This window comes from Montipora capricornis, chromosome 4, assembly GCF_036669925.1.
Source record: "Montipora capricornis isolate CH-2021 chromosome 4, ASM3666992v2, whole genome shotgun sequence".
NCBI lineage: Eukaryota > Metazoa > Cnidaria > Anthozoa > Scleractinia > Acroporidae > Montipora > Montipora capricornis.
Genome location: NC_090886.1, coordinates 9,158,314 through 9,171,612, shown reverse-complemented (window position 1 = coordinate 9,171,612; position 13,299 = coordinate 9,158,314). Strand labels below are relative to the sequence as shown.

At 40.7% G+C, this 13,299-nt stretch overlaps 1 protein-coding gene and 1 long non-coding RNA gene across 2 annotated transcripts in view; one reads left to right on the top strand and one right to left on the bottom strand.

The window, feature by feature from the left end:
• Positions 1-6,279: 6,279 nt before the first annotated feature.
• On the top strand, positions 6,280-12,927 carry LOC138045478 (uncharacterized). Its single transcript, XM_068891997.1, has 2 exons — positions 6,280-6,827; positions 10,470-12,927. The coding sequence occupies exons 1-2, from the start codon at positions 6,342-6,344 to the stop codon at positions 11,283-11,285; spliced, it is 1,302 nt and encodes a 433-aa protein (XP_068748098.1). The 5' UTR covers positions 6,280-6,341; the 3' UTR covers positions 11,286-12,927.
• Positions 10,981-13,299, bottom strand: part of LOC138045480 (uncharacterized) — a 17,022-nt gene continuing 14,703 nt past the window's right edge. The window contains exon 3 of the long non-coding RNA XR_011131588.1: positions 10,981-11,099. This is a non-coding gene — a long non-coding RNA (uncharacterized lncRNA). The remainder of the gene's footprint in view (positions 11,100-13,299) is intronic.

Sequence of the window (13,299 nt, the reverse complement as noted above, 5' to 3'; positions counted from 1 at the left end):
CGAAAGAGAGAAATGATCCTCGCACTTCGCAATCGTCTCTTATAATAAAACATCTAAACAAGTCAGGTGGCACCAAAGGGATTCAAATTCAAACCCAGGACCTCTACGATGCCGGTGCAATGCTCTACCAACTGAGCTATGAGCCTACAAATGAATAAGAGACAATTGCTTAAATTGCTCAGGTCCGCATGAGGATCCCTTCCCTCTATTTGTCTGTAGCCCACAATGCACTGAATGTAAACATTTCCTTCGTCAAGTCATTTCACGGGAGAAAATGAGCGATGTGTTGTGCGCTTGTTTTTAACGTAACTTATTTCAAATCTCCGTTTGATTGACATTTTGATGCAAATGTGTACATTACGCGGTACGCGGAAAGAATTAAAGTCAAGATGGCGAAGTATCTTAAGTAGCTGGCTACGCGGTAGGCGGCAAGAATTAAAGTCAAGATGGCAAAGTATCTTAAGTAGCTGGCTACGCGGTACGCGGTACGCGGTACGCGGTACGCGGTACGCGGTACGCGGAAAGAATTAAAGTCAAGATGGCGAAGTATCTTAAGTAGCTGGCTACGCGGTACGCGGTACGCGGAAAGAATTAAAGTCAAGATGGCGAAGTATCTTAAGTAGCTAGCTATGCGGTACGCGGTACGCGGAAAGAATTGAAGTCAAGATGGCAAAGTATCTTAAGTAGCTAGCTATGCGGTACGCGGTACGCGGAAAGAATTGAAGTCAAGATGGCGAAGTATCTTAAGTAGCTGGCTACGCGGTAGGCGGAAAGAATTAAAGTCAAGATGGCAAAGTATCTTAAGTAGCTGGCTACGCGGTACGGGGTACGTGGAAAATTTAAATTCTAGTGTACCCTAACCCTAACCCTGACCGAACCGTAAAATGAAAGCTAAAATTTTAAACGAGTGCTATATTCTTCACACGGTCTCGGTGAAAAGAGTAGTGAACCGAACCGTAAAATGAAAGCTAAAAATTTAAACGAGTGCGTAGGCCTAATCACTGAAACGAGTGCTTAGGCTTAATCAGTAAACGAGTGCTATATTCTTCACACGACCTCGTTAAAAATTCTAGTTACCCGAACTGTAAAATGAAAGCTTAAATTTTAAAAGAGTGCTTAGGCCTAATACTGAAACGAGCGCTTAAGCTTAATCAGTAAACGAGTGCTCTATTCAGCACAAGATCTCTGTTGTCAGGTTTTCACGTTGTTAATACTGGTGACGCGCGCTCTTCCGAGTCCACAGTTCCACAGTCTCTTGCCTGTGGAATTACTTAGGCTTTGACGCTTTAAGAACGAGGAATGTCACGGCGTACCACGTACCGCGTAGCCAGCACATATAACATCGCTGCGCCATTTTGAAATTTAGTTCATTTGGAATTTAGTCCAAGTGGCTGGGTATTCTACAGTATTGTGCATTCCTATTTCTGGGTACCGCGTACCGCGTAGCCGGCTACGTGGAATATAGTTCGAGTGGCGGGGTATTCTGCAGTTAATTACGGTAAGCCGAAACGGAGTTTAATGAAATCTCGGCTTTAAGAACGAGGTTTTCACTATCTGTTATGCGCTTGTTTCTTTGCGTGGCTTATTTGAAATGTTGCGAGTAGACTTCCGGTAACTCCATTGGACTCCGGTGGACTTCACCCTCCCCAACGTGAGACAGATATGACTTCCGGTTCCATTTCACGACTAGAAATTTATTAACTCCAATGGAATGTAGATTTGACGACTGGAATCTAGTTGAGTGTTTCGGACATATGTGCAGTTGGTAGATCATTGCACAGACAATGCCACCTAAATTTCTCAGGTGTCTGTAAGAAAAAATTGCTTAATTAAAAATCGAGGATCATTTCTCTCGTTCAACAACAAACTATATTCAAAAATAACTGGAGAGAAAGGAGCTTGCCCGCAGATGGCAAAAAAATGTACAAAGGCTCTGCACGTGCGTTTTACATTATGATAAATTTCTTTGCCATGGCCAGAAATCTCTGACACGCGCGCTCAGTTGATACAGCCAACAGCCGCAGAGACTTTACTTCGAAAACAAATTTAAAATTTTGCTTACCTCCTTAATCCAATGCAAAACACAAATTCTTCACTGTCAATCCACTAGACGAAAACGAAGTCTATAACATCCATAGAATATCGTGGGTTTCGAAGATGTCGTCGTGGCGGTTTTCAAGTTTATTCATGGCGATAATTCTTTGATTGCCCCTGATGTCACGGCGGCCATGTTGGTGGAAAGAACAATAGCGAAAAAGTCTTTTGGGAATTTGACTCTATTATTATGCAAAACTTGACTACAACATGGCCGTCTTATCACGTGAGTGCAATAAAGAATACTGTAAAAAAGCAACAGTATGGCGGCGGAACGAATATAGCTTTACCCGCTTTCGCTAAACACGTTTCTGCCGAAACCTTCAGAGTGTATCAACTTTGTTCAGTGAGATTTTTAATCTATAGAAGCCACACTTTCAGATCATGTAAATCACATTTTTTGGAACTCGAAAGCCGATGCGGTTTTAGGACTTGTTCCATAGCAAATTTCCATGTTTTCTGGCCAATGAAACCACAGGTAACCCAGGCTCACTGTGTGCGCCACGTAGGTATTAAAATACAGAGAACATATCAGGCGAAGTTTAGGTCTGAAAATTTGCTAGAAAATGGAAATAAAAATCGATAAAACTTACCATGTGGTGAGCTGTTGTTGTCTTTAATACGTACACGAAGTTTCGGGGAAAATGGTCCCCGTTCACCTTCCTTCATAGTATAGTGACAAGGTAGGAGACTGAAGCCAGCGTCGGGACTCCGATCGACCCAAAACAAGCACGATTTTTTTCGCGAAAATCGAATCCAGTCGCTAAATAAACACGCCAGGCTCGTGGAACATGAATTTCTCTAAACCATGAATCCACTGAAGCATCTCCAGGTAGCAACGCGAAGCCACCAGGCTCCGTAGAACTTGTAAGTTGACCTGCTAAAATGGCGGCCCGAAAGCGTTGTCCTCGCGAAGTGTCCAATTCAAAATGGCACTGAACTCGGGACGCCTGGTGACGAGTATAATAAGTTCTGGAGGGAGGGGAGTCCCAAATTGCTAGAAACAAAACTCACTGAGCAATGTGGGACTCCCCTCCCTCCAGGGGGACATATATTCCCCTCGTCACCAGGCGTCCCGAGTTCAGTGCCATTTTGAATTGGACACTTCGCGAGGACAACGCTTTCGGACCGCCATTTTAGCAGGTCAACTTACAAGTTATACGGAGTCTAATGGCCTTTTTTCTGGCTGAAATTTTCGAAAAGGTAAGTTTTGATCCCTATAATTTTCGGATCACTAGACTTTCAGCTAGGAAATCCGAACAGATGAAAAATTTTTAGGAGATAAAAATATGCCTATATCTACCCTTTAAATACCAAAATACGTTTAACAATGCTATGTTTTAGTGGTTTTGAACTATATTCTCGTTGGGTGCCCCTATGCTTTCGTGCCCTATATGTGCTAAAATGCGTGCCGCACTTGCAGCACGATTAGTTTTCCACTTTTAACCAATGATATTTGGGAGCTTAAAGCTAAGGTAATTCGAGCATCAAAAACGTCCAACTTGTCTCGCAACATTGCTGCGAAACTAGTTGAAAAGCGATGTTGCGCGTTTTACATCCCACGCACAACCTGTCTCGCGGCAAACAAAAATTGTTGCAAGTTGCTGCAGCGTGTTGCAGAAAGTAGAGGATCGTTCTACTTTTTGCAACAAAACCAACAGATTTTTTTGTTGCGAGACAGGTTGTGCGTGGGATGTAAAACGCGCAACATCGCTTTTCGGCTAGTTTCGCAGCAATGTTGAGAGATAAATTGGACGTTTCTGTTGCTCATATTACGTGTTATGTTATGTTATGTTGTTATGTTATTTATTTGTTTGAACAGGTTGAAGTTTTGGCAGCTATTCAGCTGATGTGGTCCTGCTATACCCACCCACCCATATACTCAGAGAGGACAGCCACAACACAGGGAACTTCAACCCCTACTCTTCTCGAATAGTGTGTGTGGGTTCTTTAACGTCCCACAGGGAACTAATGAACATGGAAGTTATTTGTGAGACGGGGCCTACTGTTTCTAGTCCTTATCCGAGAAGACTTAAAAGTCTAATCATTTGCGGATGTAATTACAAAGGCAGCACTTTCTCCTCAGTTATTTAAAGACCCTGAGTGTTGGTCCGGCCGGAGTCGAACTCACGACCTCCTGCATGGCAGCCCGATGCTCGACCAACTGAGCCACCGGTGCGCTACTGAGCCACCGTAGCTTAAGTAACGAAGACTGCGACGGCAACGAGGACATCATCTCAAAATATAACTTCACGTTATTATAATCATTTCGTGACTATTTCAACCTTTTTAAGTGACAAGGGTGTGGTAGTTCCTCAAAAATGACACTGGTCGTAACATTGCTTATTTTAGGGTAGAAAATGAAACTTTATCCTCAAGTGGCTATTTGCAGACGACGACAAAGAAATGGACAAAAGTGAAAAAGGCACGTGCAGGGCGTGCAAAGCTATTGTTTTGCCCATTAAATATGCAAATTTGTGACGTTCTTGTTGTCGTCACTGTTGTCGCTGCTTAAGGTGGCCCAAACCAGTTTCAACACTTTCAAGAGACATAAGTCAAGTCATAAAGTGTTGTAGTGTCAATCCTTCTAATAAGAACGTTTCTTTCAAGAGTTGAGGCTGGTTTGAGCCACCTTAAGCTCCCCATTCTTGTTTTGAAACGTTCTCTTTGACGACTGCGTCGTAAATCAACCCATTTTCTACCTTGAATTCTTTTTTATCGTGAATTCTTAATTTGCTTTGAATTCACTATTATCGTTAGACTGAAAGCTTCATATGGATTATGGGAAATGGTCAAATATTTTTTTAGACAACCCAAGTGTATGGACATAGGACTCCAACCTGGGAATGTTGTAATTTTGTACGTCTTTGAAAATATTTACTCGTGCTCATTTAATCACGCTAACCTTTACTGATAACGCGCTTTTCTAAATCGATGCGTTGCTAAAATAACATTTCCTCTACACATTCTTATTTCGCATAGCTTGTACATACGTCCCTTCTTTTTATAGTAACATTTTGTATCATTTCAGCATTTTCCAATATCCTGTAGCTAAAAAGATCCACTAATCTTCTTTTTGTTGATATTAAATCAAACTCTACAAAAAATCAATGCTGCGATTTTACTGTTGCTTCTGTAGGTACCGGAGCAGAGATTACGTAAATCAAAGAAACAAAAGACAGAAAACAAAACAACTCCAAATAAATACTAATCTCAAGTGACCAAAAATACAATGCTTTCCGGTACTTGCAGAAAGGCCCGATTTTACTCTGACATAAGCTCTCGTGATTCTTAATTGGAAGGTATTTTAATCTTTGAATCAATTATTCAAGGTATTCTTGAAAATAATCTAAAGCCTTTTTAACCAGTTCGAAAATGAAATTTTTTAGGCAGCGAAGTCGGTGTTTTAACAATACTTTTAATCCACCTAAAGCGGGATTTTGCTTTCATTTCATTTAAATCGTTTTCATGGGTCAGTAACGTTCTTCTTTACTGTCCGAAACGAAGATTCTTTTATCCCTCGGCACAAACCGAGGTAGTTAGATGGCCTTTGGCCATTACGACGAGCTTCGTCCGGCCGATGGCTAGCTTCCCAGCAAAAAATAATCAAACCTAACTCAATGTGGATATCACTCTTCTAAAATGCAAGGTTGACGATCTCGTCTTAATTTCCCCTCAAAGCGATAAAAAGTGCTTTGTCACGACAAGGGAATTCATATGTAATATTAAAATACCGGCGTTAACCGCAGCACTATTATTCCAACAATCCAAATCCACGTTTGCTTTTTGTAATGAGAGAGAAATGTGAAGAATGCCGGGATCCTGTCTTTGAAAAGACTTCACAAAGACGTGCCAAAAGCAGATTTCCAAAACACAAAACAGTTTTAAGAAAAGAATAAATTCAAAGCTTTTAGTCGTATTTGATATGGAATGTGTTTCAGCGACTTTTTAAGGAAGTCTGTTTTTCTCAATTTGAAGATGCTTTACACAACACCGGTAAGTGCTGATTAAGTACTTGACTCATGATTCATATTTCTGGTTTTTTGCTAAACAAAAGATCGCGCTTAAATTAATCAAGTCGATTGTTTTCCATATATAGAAAACGTCACACCTATTTGTTTTAATTTCCGCCGGCTTTCTGATTTTGGCTTGATGTAAGTATCAAAAGCAATTCTTTTATTGACGACGGGCTCCAACTTGCCTGGAACAACGTTGAGTTGCCTTTCCATCCCGTAAGGCATATAGATATGGCGTCGATAACGCGAAGGCAAATTTTTGTTCGGCCAAGGGGTGAAATAATGACTGTGTTAGACTGGCAACAAGTTTCAAACGGAACAAATGATCAATTTACAAATGAGACTTGTTTAGACGCCGAGTTCTTTGAAAGAGAAGATCGCCAAAGCAAAATTGGGTATGTCTGTGGAAGTTACGAATTAACGCTTGATCGCATGGAAGACTCAGACAGAGAGAACGAAATCACAGAGTTCGTAGAGACAGAAATTCCAGGAAATGCGCATGCTTACGAAGAAAAGAGAAGTGTTTTAACCGTAAGTCTTGAACCCAACGAGACAAAAGGAAAGCCAAGGATTGCAGGAGCACCGCCGACCGTTGCAAATGTGACAGGGAAAAAGAAAAGTAACGCACGTCGTGAAAATATCCCGGAAAGCAGTAGGATCAAAAAGCGAAGCAAAGGAGCACTCGATACCTCGCTTGCAAAGCTTCGTCACGAAATGGTAAGTCAGATAACTGAAGCCTTATGGTCATAAATATCTTACATTCAATCTTGCACACTCGCTTCTTCCAGAACCCATTAGCCCGCTGGCTAATTTTTTTTGTGGCGCGCGAGGTTTCTGTCATCGTATTCGTTTGGCGTTGTCTTTTTGGCTTCAGTAATAAAATTGTTTTTTTGCATAAGGACGGGGTGTAAATTTGACATACATTTGTTCTTGTCGCGTCAGGCAAGCAACCTGACACAAAAGCCATAAAATTATGTTGAATTTGCATTTCATTGTTTTTCTGCTTGTAGATCCGACAAAAAAAAAATTTCTTTTAGTTCATTTTCGTATTATAACACTTAACATGCGGAGCACGCGAGGAGCTTTCCATAATCCGCCGTTGTAACCAGCACACAGGTGTCACTCTTGATACTTTGAAACAGATCTCCTGGAAGAGGAGTGCACTCGGGAAATGAATTAATTTCAAAGCAAGCGCGAAGTAAATACCGCCGAATAATCCAGTAGAGCCCGTTCGCAGTGTCAGAATTTTTTTTCTTAGCGTTAAGGCATAAGATAGTCCTTGATAAAAATCGACATTAATATGAGATATGTCAGATTGGGACAGCACATGTGGATACTTTTTAATGTGACTGTGATCCATGATTTTTAGTTCACGAAAAATTTAACTTGCGTTAGGTGTTTGTTTTGTACAAAATGATTTAATCCTTCTCTGTGTAGCAAAAAAATTGTTCAAAGTGTTAACGTTCCAATATCGAGACGATTCAAAAAATATTCGGCAAAGACACCACGGCACAAAGTGGGAAATGAGAATCTTCAAACTTATGTAGGCAAATTAATGGCAGATAGATAGACAGACGGTCATAGCCCTTAAGTTTGACAAAAATTCAAAGCTTTCCTGACTAGAAAGAGTTCACCCATCTACAAATAGGACAAAGTTACCAGCTGATTTTGAAATAACGACGTTACGTAGATTTGCGGTTGTATTACCGACTGGAGTTGCTAACGTCCCAAGTCGATTCGTCGACGTGTTCTATGTACTGTTATAGCATGTTTCGCCTCATGGTAAGTTCCACCCGTTTAGGTTCGCCCCAAATGCATTTCGAGTTCTACAGTTTCTCCTGTCGTTTTAATAACTAATAATTGTCTCGCTAGTGGTCGACGCAGCTCAACAGGGTAGAACCGAAAGCATAAACTCTACTTTTCAAAGGTCATAATGTTACGAAAGAAGTATTCTTTCGCTGTTTTCAAATGCCAATTCGTTTGGAGAAGCCCTGGTCAACATTTGTTTTGTCTTTTTATTTTCAAACTTAAAGTAAATTCAGTAACAACCAAATGGCTTTTAACCCATTGACTCCCAGGGGTTCCCCATTGACGAGTAAAATCGTCTGGCGTTAGACAGAGTAAAATACTAAGTCTGGCCGGTTTAGGCCGGTTTGGACATCAAAGGGTTGATAAAACATAGTTCTCAAATTGAAGTACTCTCAAGCATTGATTAAACCTGGTTACTGCAAGGAGCTGTTATGTTACTGTTAGGAGCAGGTGTAGCTTAGTTGGTGAGTGCGCGGCTTTCAGAGTAGGAAGTCCGCAGTTCGATCCTTGGTGACCTCGACCTCTATTCCGACTTTCCTCTGATTCGTGTAGCTATAACTTTAAATACCCGTAAAATAGAGCACCGACAGAAGGAAGGAGGTAAATTGCGCACCGTCGGCTTCCATTGATACTAGCCGCAGAGCTATTGGAACTACCGACGGAAAATAAAGTGGTTTTATCTTACCTTTTTTAACGCATGATTTACTTCTAGTATTCAGCCTTTTTGTCGCACTAATTTCAAGGGCCATTTATTTTTCGAGAAACGTTTTTTTTTAATCTTCAAGTGCGGAGGGGCAAACTGGAGCGGGTCGAACTCGATAGGGAGCGAAACGACTCATGGGTTTCCAAGCATGACGGTGGGAAATGACTCGATTCCATTGGATGGCAGTGGTAACATTAGTCATTTTTGAACTTTTTAAACAAAAGAGAAAGTCTTTCCTTTGCAATCGCTTTGGAGAGTGGACATCGGCGCTATAGAAGCGATTAAACGCGAAGTTTATAGCAATCGGGCTCGCCAAAGAGACGAAGCAAGAAAAGGAAAGGAAATATTTACTCTACTGACCATGTAGGCAAAGTACACCAAAGGGTCGTATAGTCTTTCAGAATATTTAGAGACTCGTCTCTCCATTGCTGTTTCTTTTCACTAATGTAATAGGTTTATCACAAGGGTCTCTCAAGATCCCATAAATTTCCATCCCAAATTACATAGGGCTAAGCGTTGAATATCCTAACTGTTAAGTCAGCACAAATCTTCAACAAACAAAAGCCAGGTGTCGTGGATCATTCTCTGTATTAGTAAAACGTGCTGAACTGTTGCAAAAGTCCTCTAAGATTGAGTAAAATCCTGTGTGTCAATTTTTGTTACGTCAAAAGAATGGGCTTTTGTTTGCAGAGATAGTTTAGTTTTTGTCCCAAACTTAGAACAAGAGGATTCCAAGAATATTCTCGGCCGTTTTCCGCTAAGTCAAGGCAAACAACTAGTTAATTCTAGCTTCATAAGAATCTCGGCCTTTTAATCTCACGGTAAACAAACGGCATATTTTTCGAATTAAAACTTATGAATATGAGCACGTTCGTGCTCAAAAAAGGAATGTTTGACGCATGTTGCACAAAGGCAATTATGGAAAGCCGGATTCGCGATTTCGGCCAACAACCAAATCAAATGCCCGTGAAAATTATCTCTTTCTAATTCTATTCTCTCTTTTGAAAACTTGCGTGATTGTTATGACTGTCCTCAACGAAATACGCTTAAGGAAAATAATTTTTCACAAAATGAGATAATTTGAGGTGGAACTTCGCAAATTCCTGTCAATAGCGTTGAAGTAAGTGAAGAGTTTCAATTGAGAAAAACTGATCTTTGCAACAATGAACAAAATATGCACTGAAATAGAGGGATTGACCCACAAACTTATACTCAACTCAGCAAGGAGGCATTAAAATGGACATTTACAAGGCGTGGTGATTTGGAATTGTGTTGAATGTCAGATGGTTGTCTTGTGGCTTAAAAAGGGGTTTGTCTCCCTGACTAAAAATATCATTGCGCTCGCCCTTGATGGCAATCGGTGTGTAGGAGCCATTTCCTTTCCGTAAGCACGGCTCCCAAACGAAGGTTCCCTGTGAAAAAGAGAGTATTTTCGACACTTGTCGATTCCAGAGTACGTTGCCATTCCTTGCACGATAGTTCTTTACGCATTTGTTGACTATTTACTATCAAGTGCCTCCAGTGCTATAGAATATCAGAGAAGTGCTCCACAACCTAGTCTTTAACACGTTCGTTTCCAATATTTGCTTCTTCAACAATGCTATAGTACTATGAAGAGTTTATAGAAGCAAAAGTTTGCAGTATTATTTATCAGTCGATAGGCTTGCTTTCCTTTCTAATTTCAGCGAAATGTATGCGAGTTTTTTTTTCCCTCGAGTACGCAGACAGATCTCGTTTCCAGGGCTTTTTCGCCCGCTCTACTCGCGGCAATAAAAAGCTCTGAGAACGAAGTAGTGACCCATGGTCAAGATAGCAAGTAAGAGCTTTCTCGTTTGATTTTCTCTTAGAACTCGTTACGAAGGCAAGACATGGCGCTAATGGAGCAGCTCCTAACGCTGAACAACAAGATTCAAGATTTCAAGCTATCACAGTGCGCTGTTTTGCTCGACGGCTCATCAGATGAATCAGATGATCCAGAGACCCTCATGGAAAAGCCACTGACACCAAAACGCTGGCACAGCCAAGGAAGCTTGCGTTTTGATCGATCTGGCCAAACGGAGGAAGTTATGGAAAAACCACTGAAACCAAAACGCAGGAGCAGCCGAGGAAACGTGGGCCAAAACTATGTCTTTAGCGAGAGTAATGAGCAAACCAAAGAGTTATCACTGAAACCGAAGCGTTGGCGGAGTCAAGGTAGTCTCCTCTCTGATCATCCCAAGCAAGACATGGTAAAATGGCGGTGGAGTAGCCGAGGAAGCCTGGGCTCAGATGATTCCGATCTTTCAGAGATGTCCATGGAACAACCGCTGTGTTCGAGGCGCGGGCTCGGTGGTTTTAGCCGAGACTCAGACGGAAGTGATTATCACAGCGCATCAAATCGGTCCTCCATGACAACCGGGAGCAATCCTTCTCTTAGCGGAAGTGACGTCGCAAGTAGTGACAGCGGGCATGAAAGCTCCATAAACCTTAAATCCGGCCTAAGACAAAAAAAGGCAAAGTTGGGATCAGGGGACCCGAGACGTGTTTCATTTGGTAATGTATGGGAATACAGCGAAAGTGATGTCATACTTCCGGCGCAACCTGCTCGGAGATATTCTGATTTTCGTGTAGCTGAAGTCAAGCCTATCGTGACTCTCAGTAAGCGACAAAGCACAATATGGTGATGATATGTTCCAACCATGAGATAAATCCTGTATCAAGGACCGTTAGCTACAAATACAGGCCCATAATTCTTAGTCTTTCAGTTTATTCTAAAGAGGGACTGGAGTCTAATTCATAGAGTGCAGAGACCCTAAAATGTTAATTTCGGTTTTTTTCTTGTTTCACCTCTTAATAGACCAAATCGACTAACCGATTTGGTCTACTTGGACTCTCAGTGTACAAAAAAAAAACTAAAGTGAACAGTCGACGATAAAATGTTGTAGTCTTTTATACGTTATTCCGTTAATTATGAACATGTTTTCCTTGGTGTTTATGCATTACAAGTGTTCTCTTCGCCAATCACTGAAGTATCGGAGGCGCAACGCAATCTGTCTGAGCCACAGACTAAATTTAGAATTGTTTTGGTTGTTTCGTTCGGTGTTACGAAGTAAAACAAGCAACCTCAATTGCTGTAAGATGAAGAAAAAGGAGATAGAACTGTCGTTAGTTGTTATAAAAACATAACCAGCTTGTCATTGTTCTTCAGAGGTCGATAACAACATTGTGAAAGTCTATACGAGCTTCCGTTGGGTTTTTAGGGTAGGTTTTGCATCAATATATTTATGGTAACAAGTAATTATTTCTAAAGGCCATTTTAAATATGCATTCAACACTTTGTTGAAGTAAAATTTGCAGGCGTTTGAACTGGTCGCTCTACATTGATAGCGTGTTGAATCAATCATAGGCTCCTTAAATCGTCTAACGCCGTTCGCGAAAATGCTGATTGGTGTTAAACACTCAGCTCAGCGGTTAGAAGAACAAGCGCATGCTCGCAAGACTCTATAGTTTCTCGTTACAGGTTCCATTTAATCGAATTTCCTTAAATAGGCGAAATGTTGCGATTGAGTCTTCAAAGTGCTACTATGATGAAAAAAATCACTTCGTTTTTTCTTCATAGTTTGAAAGTGTGTTTGCTTAACACCTGACTGGCAATTAATTCTGATCTTTGATTTTCATCCGAAGGCTGTTTACTTTGTTTACTAGTTTTGGATTTCACGGTCCGCCATTAGTCACTTTCAAAACCGAACGACTGGACGTCAGAGGGTTGGATCTAGGGAAAGTGGCGTCATTTACACAATTGCGCAAAATACAGCTCAAGTTATTGTATTTGCAAACACGAGTTTAAAAGCCTGAAAGCCCGAAAATAGCTCCGGTGTTGCAAAGTAATTCAGCCGTGTACAGAAGCATTGCATTCTTAAACTAGTGATTCTTTGACTTCATTTTCTCCTCGAGTTAGTAATGGCGGACCATTAAATAGGAAAATTCCAGTTAAAATAATAATTGTCTTTTTTTTAAAATAAGGCTTAATTTAAAATTTGGGTCACTTTGTGTTTAATCAACATTTTCTGGAATCCAAACTGAAAAAGAAGGATTGTCTATTTTGGTCATAGTAGCACTTTAAGAGAACATCCACTAAAACAAGAAAATAACTTTAAATCACATAACATAATGTTTACAATAAATATTGTTCTCAATTTTTCTAATGAAGACGTTTGTATCTGAAATGAATAAATTCAAAAACTCTTGTTTTGGTTTTCAAACTTCCCGGGCGCCACCATCTTAAATAACTGTGATGTGCCGTGGGTTGGCCAATTGTTGAAACAATAGGGCAAACCACGATACGTCACAATTATTCAAGATGGTGGCGCCCGGGAAATTTGAAACTGAAAATAAGCGATTCTAAGCTATTAAGGACGCTTTCCTTTTGACGGAACTGACCGGCCAGGACTAACTCTACAAAGCCTTCAACTAAACACTCATCGAGGATGATGTATACTTCTCTAGAAGAACGCGAGGGATTATCATGCAAGTGTTCCTTCAAATTGTTGCATTTTCTTTGCAAACTGACGGGTCAGGACGGCCAGTTCTGACAAAAAGAAAGCGCCCTAAAATTCACTTTTTTCTATACAAACACTTTTTCGAAGAAAACTGTCGATCACATTTGATTGCAAACATTACTTTCTTCGGTTTTAAAAT

What these genes read in the sequence shown, in the direction of transcription:
- LOC138045478 (XM_068891997.1), top strand. Translation starts at nt 6,342, where the DNA reads ATGGCGTCGATAACGCGAAGGCAAATTTTTGTTCGGCCAAGGGGTGAA. An exon ending in CAAAGCTTCGTCACGAAATG is followed by an intron (nt 6,828 to 10,469) that starts GTAAGTCAGATA and finishes ATTTTCTCTTAG; the next exon opens with AACTCGTTACGAAGGCAAGA.